The sequence below is a fragment of the Protopterus annectens genome, chromosome 2.part1 (genome assembly GCF_019279795.1).
Source record: "Protopterus annectens isolate FY-2018-M chromosome 2.part1, PAN1.0, whole genome shotgun sequence".
NCBI lineage: Eukaryota > Metazoa > Chordata > Ceratodontiformes > Protopteridae > Protopterus > Protopterus annectens.
In genome coordinates, this window is record NC_056729.1 from 1,232,643,647 (window position 1) to 1,232,659,345 (window position 15,699).

The following is a 15,699-nucleotide window of genomic DNA, read 5'->3' on the forward strand; positions in this document are numbered from 1 at the left end:
GCATAATAAAGGGAATCTGATAGAACAAGAGGAGATACAACTGCAGTGTGCTGAAAAGAAAATAAGGGAGTACCTGGATAATATGCATGAGTTTAGAAAACTACTGTTATGCAACTGTTTTTGACAATAACTCCAGAGCACAAAAACGTTTAGCAAAACTTATGCAGCATAAAGTGGAAAGGGTTGTTGCCAAATGCAGGGAGCCTATTACACAAAAAATAACCACAGATCCTGCAGCGGTATAAGAGATATTTCATAAATTTTAAGAACATTTGTATAAAGAGAAGACATGTAGAAATCAAGAAAGAGCACAAAGAGAACTATTTATGGAAGACTTAAGTGGAGGTAAATGAGAATCAACAATTAACAGTTAGGATAGGAGCAGATGAGATAAAAATGGTGATGTACAATAATTCTGCAGGAAAGCCTCCACGAATAGATGGAATTCCTGTAGTACTCTGGAAGCTAGGAGGGAGGAAATTGATAAAAATCTGGGTGGTTTTGTTTAACAGTATTTTAAAAAGAGGAAAAGCACCAGCATCCTAGAAGAAAGCTGTGACGACTAATGCCTGAAGACATAAAGACCCAGCTTCATACAGGCCCATTTTAATTTTAAACCATGACTATAAAGTGTTTATGGCTAAAAGAATGGCAAATGAGTTGCCAAAAAGACAGATATGGATCAATGATTGATGGCATTAATAGAACGATCATTCAGAGGGAAGCAGAGTGTAATAAACTACTGCTGTTGTTGCTGGATCTTTATACAAACAAAGAATTCAACAGAGTAAGCTGGAATTTTATGAGTAGGGCGATGGAAACATTTGCATTCCCTGACACAATAATAGTGTTAATTAGGAGGATATATGAGGGATTGGAGGCAAAAACTGAAGTGGGAGGGTTCTTTTCTAATGCATTGTGTCAAAACAGAGGAACCAGGTAAGGGTGTCCTCTTTCCTATTTGCTTTATATTTAGAGCCTTTGGTAAAGAAAATAAGGAACTTAAAATTTCAAGGGTACAATTGGTAAGGTAAGCAGGAAAAATTGGGGTTATTTGCAGACAAAATTATTTTGTACCTGACAAAACCAAAAAAGGATATCTCAGTGCTGTGGAATATTCTGAGACGTAAAGACTTTTTTTTTTTTTTTTTTTGCTTTTTTCATTAATTTTATATCTCCAAAAAAGGTTATAGATGTAATGTACCCACATGCAAACTGGTTCAGCAAAATCCATATTTAAGGGAACATGATAAAATGAAGTATTTAGGAGTATGGGTTAAAATGACACTGTTATGGCAGCTAGGATATGTGTGAAGAGACTAAACAAAAGGTTTACAAAAACTGTGAAACTGGAAACTCCTGACTATGTATATAGATAAGATAAAACAGTAAAATATTTTTGTCTCTAGTTTTATACACAAGTCGTGCATTTTTTTTTTTTTATCAACCACAGAAGTTGTGGATAGTAATTAATAAAGGATTGAAGGATTTTATCTGGGAGGGGAAGAGAGCAAGATTCAAGTGGGATTGGACAATTATCCAACAGAACAAACAGGTTTAGGATTACCTGACCTGAAGGGATAATTTAGAGTTATACAGTTAATTAAGCCTTTTATACATAACACAAGCAGAAAGCTACATTTCAAAGTGGAAAGGGATAATGATGAAGTAGGGGGGAAATTCAAGAGGTTAGGGGAGAGTGGAAGTCTGGATACAGAACCTTAAGACAAACATGATGCAGTATATTATAGTTATAAAGTAGAAAAAAATATACTAAGATCCAGGTCAACATGGGAATGGAGAAAGAAACTTTTGCTGTTGGGATGACTGCAATCAGCGGACGTTAAAAAAGATTGGGGAAAAAGACTGGATAAGCAATTCATAAGGAAACAACAGGAGGACATATGTATGGCTCCCAAATATGCAACAAAGTCTAGAAGATTTAAGATTTTTGTTGGGAAGTGATTCCATTGGTGGTTTTATACCCCAGCACACTCCAGTGAACCTTTCCTGAGGTAGATGGCAAATGCTGGAGGTGTGATGATGAAGAAAAAGGTAACAGGGCAAACTTTAAAAATTCCCTATAGAGTACTCTGTCAGAAATATTACGTGGGAAAATGGTTATAACTAAGGAAATTGTTTTTTTTTTTTTTAGCTGGAATACAGGATCTGAAAGGCACAGACATAGTAAGGACTTTTTCAGTTTAATTCTGGTGGCTGCCAAAAAAAAAAATTACTAGAAAATGTTAATCATAGTTTAAATCGACTACACTTGGAAGTATTGAACATTATAATATATGGAAGTAGAATCTTTAGAAAAGGGTAGGAGCAAGTACATAAAAGGAAACTGTGGGAACAATAATTGCATAATGTTTTTGAGAAGGAGTGATGATTAAGGGAAGGCAGGGATTGATAAATTAATGTAATGCTGAATTGATGATAAAAATATAAAAAATATCTGTGATATACACTGTTTGCAACTATGTGCTACTCCGTTCTCCTTGTCTATAGTTTGTTATCAAACCCTGATAAGGAAGACAGGCTCTAACCTGCAGTTCAAACCACTGCTTATTTGCATCCCATTCTATTACCTTTCCCAACCCCAGGTTATCTGTTCTCAATACCATGGTTAATTTTCCAATGTCTTCCAGTAAACTCCAGCTGCCAAATTTCTACACTCCTACTTAGGAGATATACCTACTGGCAAAATCTATTTTCTTCCTGCCCACACTGGCTTAGATCGCAGAATACTTTCTGCTACTTTATGAATACAATATTCTGTCTGGTTGCTATTATTTTTCCTTATGGGCTTGCATCAAAAATCCTTGTCTCTCTCTATTGCTTGAATCCTCCCTCCCCCAATTTCATCATCATCCTCTTTCACTTTGATTTATAACCTTTGCTTGAGTTATGTACATAAGCCTTAAGTGCATACATCTAAACAAACCCCCTCATATCAGTTGACCCTAAACCATCTTGCTCTATGGACAGAATCAGCTTATCCCACTTAGCTCTTGCCCTCTTGTGCTCACAAACAAATGCCTTTGCCTCTTTAGTAATTATCCACAACTACTGTTCTAGTTTATTAAAAAATGTGCTCATTATCCCTTTCTCCTTTTCCACTTTGATTTATAATGTTAAGTTGTGTATAAGAGTCTTAACTGCACAAATCTAAAACCAAAACGGGTAATCCTAAAACCACTATGTTCTATGGGGAGAATCCACTGATTTTACCCAACACTTGCCCTCTTCACCTCCTCTTTGGTAATTACTCACAGCTTCTCCTCTGGTTTATCAAAAAAAATATATGCCTGACCTACGTCCTTAGATGAAGACGACAAAAAACATTTGCACTGCTTACATATTACTATCAGGTCTATATTACAAACATGAAAGCTGTAAAACAGCGACTATATCTACATTGACACGTAAAGGTCAATGTAGAAAAAGAGCGAAAAGGCTTTACCAAAATAGTGTTGGGCGAACTCCGCCCGACGCTTAATAGTGCGTTTATTGAAGGTAGCGCAAAAGCGACAGCCCGAGACGTCGTGGTCTGGGCCTAAACAAGGTATGCAGAGGGAATGGAAATCCTTATGCGGTATTTGCTTCCCACAAGAAATACAATTATTAACTTTTTCTGACAACGGTCTGAGGCGAGAAAAGTTTCCCCAACGGGGTACTTGGCTTTAATGAAGACTTCGGTTTCCAATATTTCCGTAATTCAGGAGCTGGCCAACCAGCACTTGCGAACTGCTTCTGCTTCGGGCACCGCGTGGCAAAAAAGACTGAAGAACATGGCGTCGGCTGTGTCTTATATACTCTGGCCTCACTGACGTCAGGAGAGAAAGCGACAGCAACTGACGCCGGACCTAGACTTTGGAATTCGGCCGACCGAGGGACCGCCTGACGGCAGAGAACCCATCTGTGATTACTGCAGCTGTATGCATGATGAACATCGTATTTTGTCAACCAACCTGCCATACAGGTAAGCTCAAACTAACTAAATAAAATTAAACTAACACACTTTTGCAGGGTGGCAAGCCCCCCACACCCACACTACTTAAACATACCAACTCCCAAGACCGCACTACAGTGGGGAAAAGGATTTATTTCCTCATCCTCACGATCACCCTGCTGGCCAAGCAAATACGTTCGGCGTTTTCATTTTCACCTATTATGTATTTCGCTCTTTTTGTACATCGACCTTTATGTGTCGATGTAGATGTATTTGCTATTTTGAACTTTCATGTTTCTAATATAGACCCTTACTATCAGTATCTGTAATTAAAGAGGTTCAACTTACTCATTTTTCTGTATTACCTTTTTAGTTTCCTATCACAAATCCTTAACTGTTTCTGTGACAGAACCGTTTTAATCCTTACACCTATATACTTCATATTATCATGCCCTCTAAGTTTGGGCAATGATGAACCAATTCATGCCTGGGTACGTAGTTTACTGCTATAGCGTTTGTTTTACCTTTGCTTATTTTATATCCCAAAAAGACATGTAGCTATGTCAAAATGCTCCACACCAACAAAATGTCCCTTTCTGGATTTAACAAGTACAAAATATCACTTGCAAATAAAGCTACATTTTCTTCTTCAGTAAAATAACAGTTACCCCAATGAATTTAAGAATACTTTATTTACTCTGTCAATGACTTCAAGTGTAAAGCAAGCAGGTAGGAAAGAGGTCATCCCTGTCTGGTTCATCTGTTCAAAAATAACTTCTCAGACAGGAACCATCCCACATTAACTTCCTCCAATCCTTCAAATATCCCCCCTTTTAAGCCTATTATTCTACCAGGGAATTCAAATACTACCACTGCCATACTCAAAATGCAAGTTACCAGTATTAAATGCTTTTCTGCATAAAGGCTGACCAGACATAACAGTTTCATTCTGGATCATTACTGTTCTCTTAATGTTAAATATTTGCCTCCCCTCCATACTAATCCATATCCATAAAGAAACTAATTTACAAGGGATGAATGTGAGGACATATATATAGCCTCAAGTATGCAACAAAATCCAAAAGATTTAAGATTTTTTTTCTTAGAAATCAGTCCACGGGAATTTTTACACCTTAAGCAAGCTTCAAACAATTTTTCTTCAGGCAGACAGCAACTACTGGAGGTATGACAGGAAAGAAAGAGGTAACCAGGAACATGTTTTTATTTTGGGAGTGTAATAAGTTGGCAGATTTTAATAAAAAAATCACTACAGAATACTCTATCAGAAATATTGGAAGAGCAAATTGAGCTGTGACACATGATATGAAATACCTAGACATAGTAAGGCCTACCGCTGTAGCCTTTGTTGTGTTTTATCTTCATTAATATTATATATCCTGAATGGCGTGCCTTCGTTGAAGGTTGGGCGTCAAGCTGGCACCTCGGCACCCGTAAAAAATCTACTGCCAATCATTAGTGGACCAGAGTTCCGCTGTGGCGGCCCCTAACCCGGAAAAGCCGAAAGAACAACAACAGTAAGGCCTTACTAAGTTAAATGCTGTTGGCTGCCAAAACAGCAATTACTAGAAAATGAAACACAAGATCTAAATCAACTGAATTTGTAGTACTGAATATTGTAAAAGGAAAAGAATAGGAAGTGAGGTCTTCAGAAAAGAGGATCAGCAAATTACATAGAAATAAATTGTGGGAACAATACATGCGGAATAATGTTCAGGAGGAGGAGGAATAAAGTTTAAGGGGAGGCAGGAATTGAGCAATTAATGTAATGCTGGACTGAATGACTGTTGTTATAAAGAAAGAAAAAACACATGAAACATAATATGATTGTAAATGAGAAATGTTGATATGTTTTTTCTTTTTTATTAATGTATGTGAGCCTATATTATAAATGACAATTTAAAAGTGTTTAAAAAGACCATACCTAACAGAACTTCTACTAACAGCTGGAATATTTTTACACCAAGTCTGCTGTATGCTTCCTCTATCCTTAGTAACATTCACAATCCTACTACACAAGCTAGAACAAAATTACAACAAAGTCTAGCATCACGGGAAATAAACTGGTTAGAATTACCACATGCTCTCATTTGCTTTCTCATCTCAAAGTAGTACACAACATCCTGTATAAATCAAGGAAAATCTGTCCTTAACTGACCACTAAGTTGAAAGATACAATCCTTTAAGAAAGCTCAAATTCGTACGTCAGAACTAACTTGTCACAGTTAAATCAAACAATTACTATGGATAATGCCTGCACTCCATTCCCATAGCTCAGCCACATAATTCTCTGTCCTCAGAAATAAGATCAGAGTTTAAATAAAACATTTCTCTCTCATCTACTTGGAGCTGTAAAGAACATCTTTCTTACTCAGAATAATTTAAACAAAATTTTCTAACTTTACACTAATACCACATTTACTTCTATTGAATATTTACAATATGCTGAACATTTATAATACAATATTTTCACTATGACTAACACCACACTAGTCTATCAGAATACTTTTTTAAAGTGTTCCAAAACCCCAGTACTATTACTACAGTAATCAAGCTCTCTGAGGAAACAACTAGCCTCTCGGAACAAACATTTCAGTAAGTCTGCAATAAATAGAAATGTATTCTTAAGCCAACACACAGTGGTTCAGTCAAACTGCATATACGACATATTTTATTATCCTTTTTCACAGGTAATATATGATGGTCAAAATCAAGCTGTATATACTGTGTACTGAGTTATTCATATAGCTTTTTTCTATGTCTGCGGGTTAGACCCAGTGGCTCTTTTTCTTTTAACCAACTGACTAATTTGTTCCACCACTGGGGCAAGAGCCTTCTGGTCCATTTGTTTCCCAGTGCAGGCAAGATTTGGGTGTAACAGAGTGGGCTAATGTGCAGATCCTGTGGACTGCCCTATTGTCACCCTTTGGTACTTCACGAGCTCTGCAACTGCCACCCTGAAGAGCTGCATGCTCACTTCAGTGCATTAGCAACCGAATGACCAAATGGCAGTACAGGCATATGCCAGAGTCTACTTCCTGCTGCTGATTCATCTATATTCCTGCAGGTGTCACCAGTGCAGACAGCCAAGCTGCCTCCCTTCTCCTGGATGGGTGAGTTGCTATAAGCTGCTCACTTCCATCCTTCCTGCCCTGGTCCCTCCAGTACTCATGTACTAAATAAACACAGGTCATCTGAGGGAGCAATAATAGCTTTTTCTCTCAGCATTATGGGGCAGATATTCACATACATTTTTGCTTGTTTTTTGGAGCTCTTTTTTGCTCACCTGCATCACCCTATGGCCTTCTAACTCTTTGCTCTGTCTAGCGGTGGGTCTACCAGCTTCTCCTTTATCTCCTCTGGCCTATCCAGTTAAGCTGCGGCCAGCTGAGGAGCCAAAGAGTGTCCAGGGTGGTCTTCCTATTACCTTCCACTAGGGGGTTTTCACTTTTTGACTTGCCCCCCCCCCGTAGGTCTACACAGCTGCTCCCAATGGTTAGGCGTGCAATATGAAAGTAGGCCACTTTGCCCCATCTCTGCAGCAGCCCAGCCATGTCCTCACCTTATTCCTGTCTTTAGACAATGCCCTGTATGTCAGCATCTCTTGCATCCACAAGAAATTGCTGACAGGGACACAGACACAATCCTACCACCCCCCCACACCCTCCATGGATGGGCATGCCCATCCCTCTCTGTCTGTCAGTCACCCAAGACTCTAATCAAACCTGGGTCTGCTAAGCTGTAGGTAGATATTCACATACCTTTTGACAAAAATTGATATCCCTGTTTTTTGATGCCATTGCTATTGCATATGTTTGTCTACTGGATTCCCCACTATCCTTTTTTAATATCATTGCTATACTCAACTTGCTAAAAACAATGTTTACATTTTCATTTTTCATGTAAAGTTTTATTCAACTGCATGCATTTATGTATGTAGTTATGGAGTTGTTCTTCCCTGGCTTTCTCTGAAAAGGGAGCTTCAGGCATGCTGAACTATCGTGACAACCAAATGGAAGTTTAAAAAAACATGCAAAGAACACTGAATTCACTTTAAAAAAACATACATCTTGTTCCTTTGGCTTTACATAATTTGAAGGGAAGGTTCCAGTTCTACCATCAAAACTTCCTGTCCACCACTCGCCACCTCTCTGTGTAACCAGAATTACATCTCCTTCACTGAATGTCAAATCGCCAGGCTCAGAACTGTCATATGTATACAGTGCAATATAATCTGAGGAGAAAAACAAGTAAATTAACACAACTCCATGATATTTAGATACTACTAGCATTTTCTTGAAAAAAAATACAGCAGCATTATGAATATAGGTTCTAAAAGGTCTACACTAGCAAAGTTCATTTTCTTTTAATGGTCTTGTATTATCCCCCCAAATACCATATCACAACTATTACAATCATGTTTCTTATTTCTAATCTTTATGACAATTTCCCACACAACGCCATACTCTACAAAATAAGATGGTAGCATCTGGACCTCACGGAACACTCTGCAAACTAGGTTCATTGCTGTCACTTAGCTTACCACTTAAATGACACAGAATACAGCTGTGTGAAATACTAACCGTAAAAGCAGATGACTGTTGTGCACTGGTCATCACTGTTGAGTCAAACACTCGGTTACAGCCACTGTCAACAAGCAGTCATTTGACTATAATTTTTGAACAGCTGCAGATAAGCTCAGTGAATGGTGGGACCACACTGATACTTCCTATACTGCACAGCACAGTTCAAGAGAGTGGATAAAGTACAGGTGTGTACACTTACTATAAATGTAGATATTTGAGTGAATTCACTTGTTGCAGTCATCACATTTGGTTTATCCCTGTCAGGGTAGGCCTCGGCCGGCTCGAATACCAGAGGCTTAGTATTTCTGCATCGGTTGCTGTCACTTCAGCACTGACGTCAAGTCGTCAGTAGTATAAAGTAAGGCAGCTGACGTCATTACATCAGTTTTTCTTGCCCTAACCTGTCAGAAGCCCCCAAGTAGGAGCCAAGTTTTGGTGGAACAAACCCACCAGTAGAAAGTAAATACCAATATGTCCCTTGTAAAGAAAGAGAAGAAAAAAGGGGGATGGAGGGAGGGAAACCAAGACTGCAACAGTGAATACACTCGAACATCTACATTTATGGTAAGTGTACACAACTGTACTATGTTCTTCGTGTTTCACTGTTGCAGTCATCACATTTGGGTTGATTCCCAAAGCTGAGGAAATGGGAGGAGGCAGTCAAGGAAACTAGGGGCTGGCTAGGATGTCCTGCAAGACTGCGGAGTCAAACCCTGCCCTGGATTTGGAGAAGAGAGGCAGGTGGTAATGTTTGGAAAAAGTGTGAACAGATGTCCAGGTGGCAGCCTCCAGGATATGTCCCTGGTGGGGACTCCTCAGAGGAAAGCTGCGTCTTGAACAGCATGGGTAGCAGCTGCTTGAGGGTGAGAATTTTGAATTTTGGGATCACCAGGAAGGTGTTTAGAATGGACAGATCGAGGATGGGGTGCCAGGTGCCCTCTTTTTCTGGATACCAGAAAAAGTCTGGAGTAGAAACCTTAAAAGCACCACCACGACGGCAATACAGTTCTTAAGATTCTAGTATCCCAAACAGACAGTCCAGTGAGACAAAATATTTATTAACCAAACCAATGTTCAAATCAAGTGGAGTACACAAAGAAATAAAATAACACCAGATGAGCACTTTCGGCTATAAAGCCTTCATCAGATCATAAAACTTATTACTGCTTCACATTTAAAAAGGAAAAACCTGACCAATCATTTCTTAGTTTCTCGCATCCTGATTAACTAATAACCAATGATTATAGCTAAAATACTAGTTTCCCATAGGTAGAAAAACAGAACTAGCAACCAAACAAGATATCGGAAAGTGCTCCGTTTGCAAAATTCATAGCCAGTAAGGCGACAGAATTATAAAAAACATCATTGGTTCATAAGAACTATTGAGTGGAATAGCTGACCAATAGCACTGTCTCTTCATAATATGTGTAATGAGTCAAGTAATAATATTACATCCTAATCAATGTATACACATCACTTCAGATGTAACTTACGGCGATTACAAAGACCATTTGCCACACCCTAATACTAGCAAAAATCCATGGGGGCTGCCATATGAAATGGAGGGCTTATATCTCCAACTCCCCAAGGACAATCCAAGCAGTCAAGTGACATAATCACTCCTTAATCACTGTATGCAAATCTTTTTAGTTAAAGTATGCGGTTATCACAGGGATGGTGATTCTACAAATATTTGTAACCATAACTCTTTCTAGTTAAAATGCAAACATACAAAATATAAAATATAAAATATTAATCTAAAGGACAAAGCTATAAAATACAATGATCGCAAAGACAGCGATTCTGCAGGTGAATACAGCCGTAGCTCTTCTCATAACAGAAATACCAAATGTAAAATATATACATGAAATATATACTTAAAATGTCTCAGACAGTTCTGGGTCCACACGAAGACTTGTCAATAGATAAAATATAAGTAAGGCTAATTCCTTACTGGTTGAAGTCTAGCAAAATGGTCAAAAGACACTTCATTCAAAACCACAGAGACATCTGCATAATCAAGAGATGCTCCAATGGCATTGATTCACCAAGGGAACCCACATCCAATCAAACGACAGTCTCTCTCACCAATCTCTGCTCATTCCTCCAATGCACCTTCTCCACTATTGGCCCAAAAATGGTCATTGAGTAAAGCTCACACCCAATCAAACGGCAGGATCTTGTACTAATTACCGTTTATCCCTTCAGCAAACATTCTCCTTATTGGCACTTGAGTGGAGCAACTAACCAATAGCTGCACTGCCAGCATTAGCCCCCTGCCAGCCAGTCTGCAAAATTAGGTGTATACCCAAGCATAAAATAGTCATATATTGTAACCCCGATCGACTCAAAAATCGGGCACAGCCAAACTTCTAGAAATCCAGCAAACGTGCATAGATGCACAAAGTCATCTATGCAATGCAATAGCTTCAGCAAGCATTCTCCTTTATTGGCCCTTGATTGGAGCAACTAACCAATGGCTACAGTGCCAGCACTAGCCCCCTGCCTAGAAATCAAGCGAACGTGCATGGATTCACAAAGTCATCCACGCAAAACACTACAATTCCTCAGGAGGGCTACATCCAATCAAACGGGAAAGTTACGTACCAATCGTCATTTCTTTCTCTAGCATATCTTATACACTATTGGCCCAGAAAGGTCAACAGATGAATCAGTTGATCAATGGCTATAATAATAGCGCTGGTTCCTTACTGGATAAAGCATACAGCCAGCAACTAAGTGTATAGTTGGAGTATACTCCAATCGACAAGAAATTCCTCTTTTCGTAGCCAATCCAAATATTAGAGTTGCAAAGCAGTCTCTGCTCTTCCCTTGTGTTTTGCATGGATGACTTTGTGAATCCATGCACGTTCGCTTGATTTCTACAGGTCTGGCTGTGTCCGGTTTTCGAGTCGATCGAGAGTCACAATATATGACTATCTGTGGGATTTGTGCTTGTGTATACACCTAATTTTGCAGATCGGCTGGCAGGGGGCTAGTGCTGGCACTGTAGCCATTGGTTAGTTGCTCCAATCAAGGGCCAATAAAGGCAAATGCTTGCTGAAGCTATTGCACTGCATAGATAACTTTGTGCATCTATGTACGTTTGCTGGATTTCTAGAAGTTTGTCTGTGTCCGATTTTTGAGTCGATCGGGAGTTACAATATATGACTATTTTATGCTTGGGTATACACCTAAATTTGCAGACTGGCTGGCAGGGGGCTAATGCTGACACTGCAGCTATTGGTTAGTTGCTCCACTCAAGGGCCAATAAGGAGAATGCTTGCTGAAGGGATAAACGGTAATTGGTACGAGATCCTGCCATTTGATTGGGTGTGAGCTTTACTCAATGACGGTTTTTGGGCCAATAGTGGAGAAGGTGCATTGGAGGAATGAGCAGGGATTGGTGTGAGACTATGTCGTTTGAATGGATGTCGGTTCCCTTGGTGAATCGATGCCACTGGAGCAAGTCTCTGTGGTTTTGAATGAAGTGTCTTTTGACCATTTTGCTAGACTTCAACCAGTAAGGAATTAGCCTTACTTATGTTTTATCTATTGACAAGTTTTCATGTGGACCCAGAACTGTTTATGAGACATTTTATGTCTACATTTCATGTATATATTTTACATTTGGTATTTCTGTTATGAGAAGAGCTACGGCTGTATTCACCTGCAGAATCTCTGTCTTTGCAATCATTGTATTTTATACATTTGTCCTTTAGATTTATATTTTGTATGTTTGCATTTTAACTAGAAAGAGTTATAGTTACAAATATTTGTAGAATCGCCACCCCTGTGATAACAGCATACTTTAACTGAAGAGATTTGCATGCAGTGATTAAGGAGCGATTATGTCACTTGACTGCCTGGATCGTCCTTGGGGAGTTGGCGATATAGGCCCGCCACTTCATATGGCAGCCCCCATGGATTTTTGTTAGTATTAGGGTGTGGCGAATGGTTTTTGTAATCGCCGTAAATTTCATCTGAAGTGATGTGTATACACTGATTGGGATGTAATATTACTTGACTCGTTACATATATTATGAAGTGACAGCACTATTGGTCAGCTATTCCACTCAATAGCACTTATGAACCAATGATATTTTTATAATTCTGTCGCCTTACTGGCTATGAATTTTGCAAATGGAGCACTTTCAGATATCTTGTTTGGTTGCTAGTTCTGTTTTTCTACCTATAGGAAACTAGTATTTTAGCTATAATCATTGGTTATTAGTTAATCAGGATGCGAGAAACTAAGAAATGATTGGTCAAGTTTTTCTTTTTAAATGCGAAGCAGTAATGAGTTTCATGATCTGATGAAGGCTTTATAGCATATATATATTTAATTGCTTCCCATTAGGGGGGGCACCTGATATCTGGGGCAAGAAAAACTGATGTAATGGCTTCGGCTGCATGCTTTATACCCCTGGACTAACTGATGTCACGGAAGATGAGACAGCAACCGACGTAGGACCCAAGACTGATAATCAGGCCGACTGAGGGCTACTGCAAGCAGATAACCCAAATGTGATGACTACAACAGTGAATACACTCGAACATCTATTTTTATGGTAAGTGTACTGTACTATCTAAGCAGTGGACTACCTTCACTTCAAAACCAGGGAGTTCTAAGCCACCCCCTTATGGTAAAAACTCACAATGACTCACCTCCCCCACCCCTCCCTCTGCCCACCTTCACTTACCCCTAGGAGGAAAACTTTCCTTTCACGCAAGCACCTGGGCCACCATTACCAAAGACCACTGGGTTCTCAACACAGTGTCCCAGGGATACAAATTTTCTTTCCACACCCTTCCAACTCCAAAAGGTTTCCCAGATCTACCTCCAAACCAGTGGGCAGAGGTGCAAAAGCAAGTCCTTTCACTGCTCTATATGAGGGCAGTAGAGCACTTTCCAGCAGAACAGAAAGGCCAAGGTTTCTACTCCAAAAAATTGAGAAAAACTTCCAACCTCCACTGAAGGTGTCAAAGACAAAAAAGCAGCAACAGGAAAGAGACTTCAAAGCACCACCACGACGGCAATACAGTTCTTAAGCTTCAAATATATATATATGCAAGGTTATACCTCCAACAAAAAAGCAAACACACCAAAAAGCTTTTAAGCATAGTAAAGGAGAACAGAGGTATAACCAAAAGAAGTCAGGAGGCTGGAGGGAGGGTAACCAGGACTGCAACAGTGAATACACTCTAACATCTACATTTATGGTAAGTGCACAGAACTGTACTATGTTGTTCATGTTTCACTGCTGCAGTCATCACATTTGGGTAGATTCCCAAAGCTAAGGATGGGAGGAGGAATTTAGATAGCATTAGGACCAGCTATAAGGCCCTGCAAGACTGCAGCGGCAAAGCCAGCTCCGGATTTAGAGAAAATTAGCAAATGGTAATGCTTGGTGAAAGTATATACAGAACTCCAGGTAGCAGCTTCTAGGATGTCCCTGGTAGGGACACCTCTGAGGAAAGGCTGTAGAGGTAAGATGCAGCCCTGGTTGAATGTAGTCTGATCCCCTGTGGGATAGGTTTTCCATGGTGCTTATAGCAGAAATGAATGCAATGGCCTATCCATTTAGAAATGGTTTGCTTTGAAATAGCCCTGCCCTCTGCCCCTGCAGCAAATGCCACCAGCAGTTGTTCAGATTTCCTTTGAGGTTTAGTCCTGTTCAAGTAAAATCTAAGTTGTCTGTGCACATCTAAGGAGTACAGTATCCATTCTCCTTTGTTCTGTGGATTAGAAAAGAAGGTTGGCAAATGAATTGACTGATTAAGAGCCACACTGGATACTACCTTTGGCATGAAGGAGGGACTGGTCCTGAGGGACACCCTGTCAGCATGAAAGATGATGAAAGGCTCCACTGCTATAAGGGCCTGTAATTCATATACCCTTCTTGCTGAAGTGATTGCTAAAAGGAAGGCTGTTTTCCAAGAAAAGAATTTTAACTCTGCACTTGCAGCTGGCTCAAAAGGAGGACAAGTGAGTTTTTCCAATACAAAGTTAAGGTCCCAGGCTGAAATTGGGGCTCTCCTGGTTGGTCTTAAGTTTTGGCCCCTCTGAGAAACTGCTTGAGCAGTGGATGAGAGAAGAGGGGTTGTTCTGTGTTGTAATGAGCTGAAATGGCTGAGGCATGAATTTTGATGGAGGAAAAGGAAAGGCCCTTGTGAAGCATCCCAGTTAAGTATTGAAGAATCTGAGGTAAATTGGGTGCTGATGTGCCCCATCCCCTTGGGTTTGCTTCCAGGCACCGAATCTTTTCCATTTTTCAGCATAAGATTTTCTAGTACTAGGCCTCCTTGCCTCCAAAATGACATCCAACACCTGTTTATTGAGGGATAGTAATGGAGAGATTAGGTAATTAGCCAGGCTGCCAGGTACAGGGCTTGAAGCGGAGGGTGCAGAATCTGGCTCTCCTGCTGTGACAGCAGGGTAGGGGTCTGAGGCAGGTGCCATGGAGCCAGCAATGACACACTGCACAACAGGAGGTACCAGTGTTGGTGTGGCCAGTCTGGTGCAATCAGTATCGTCCTTGGTTTGTCCTGTTTGATCTTTAGTATTACTTTGGAGAGGAGAGGCAGAGGAGGAAAGGCATAAACTGATAGATTTTTCCAGCTGAAGGACAGAGCATCCACTTTCCAAGCTTGTTTGCGTGGAGTCCTTGTGCAGAATTTGTCCAATTGGTAGTTCTGGGAGGAGGCAAACAGGTCTATATCTGGGCTCACCCATTTGTTTATGAACATGTTGAATGTCTTTGGTTCCAGTTTCCACTCGTGAGATTTCTGCTTAGTTCATCTGCCAGTGTATTCAGTTTTCCTGGCAGGAAGTGAGCCTGTAGATGCACTTGGTAGCTCAAGGCTGTGTTCCACAGAGCCATGGCTAGTCTGCAGAGGGGAGTATGAATGGGTACCCCCCTGCTTGTTTATGTACCACATAACAGTGGTGTCGTCCGTCTTTACCATTAATTGTCCTGGAAGAATGTGGTCCTTGAAGGCTGTCAGAGCATTCTCTACAGCTAACATTTCTTTCTGATTGATATGCAGGTGCATTTGACTTGGGTTCCATTTGCCCTGAATGCACTCCTATGCCAGGTGAGCCTCCCATGCATAGTCTGATGTGTCTGTTGTTAAGGT

The 15,699-nt window shown here is 40.1% G+C and overlaps 1 protein-coding gene across 1 annotated transcript in view; it reads right to left on the minus strand.

Annotated features, from left to right (window-relative positions):
* Nucleotides 1-15,699, minus strand: part of ITSN2 (intersectin 2) — a 3,295,579-nt gene that overhangs the window by 1,381,996 nt on the left and 1,897,884 nt on the right. Inside the window, exon 22 of the mRNA XM_044063555.1 lies at nucleotides 8,041-8,207. Coding sequence (XP_043919490.1) covers nucleotides 8,041-8,207 — 167 coding nt within the window. The remainder of the gene's footprint in view (nucleotides 1-8,040; nucleotides 8,208-15,699) is intronic.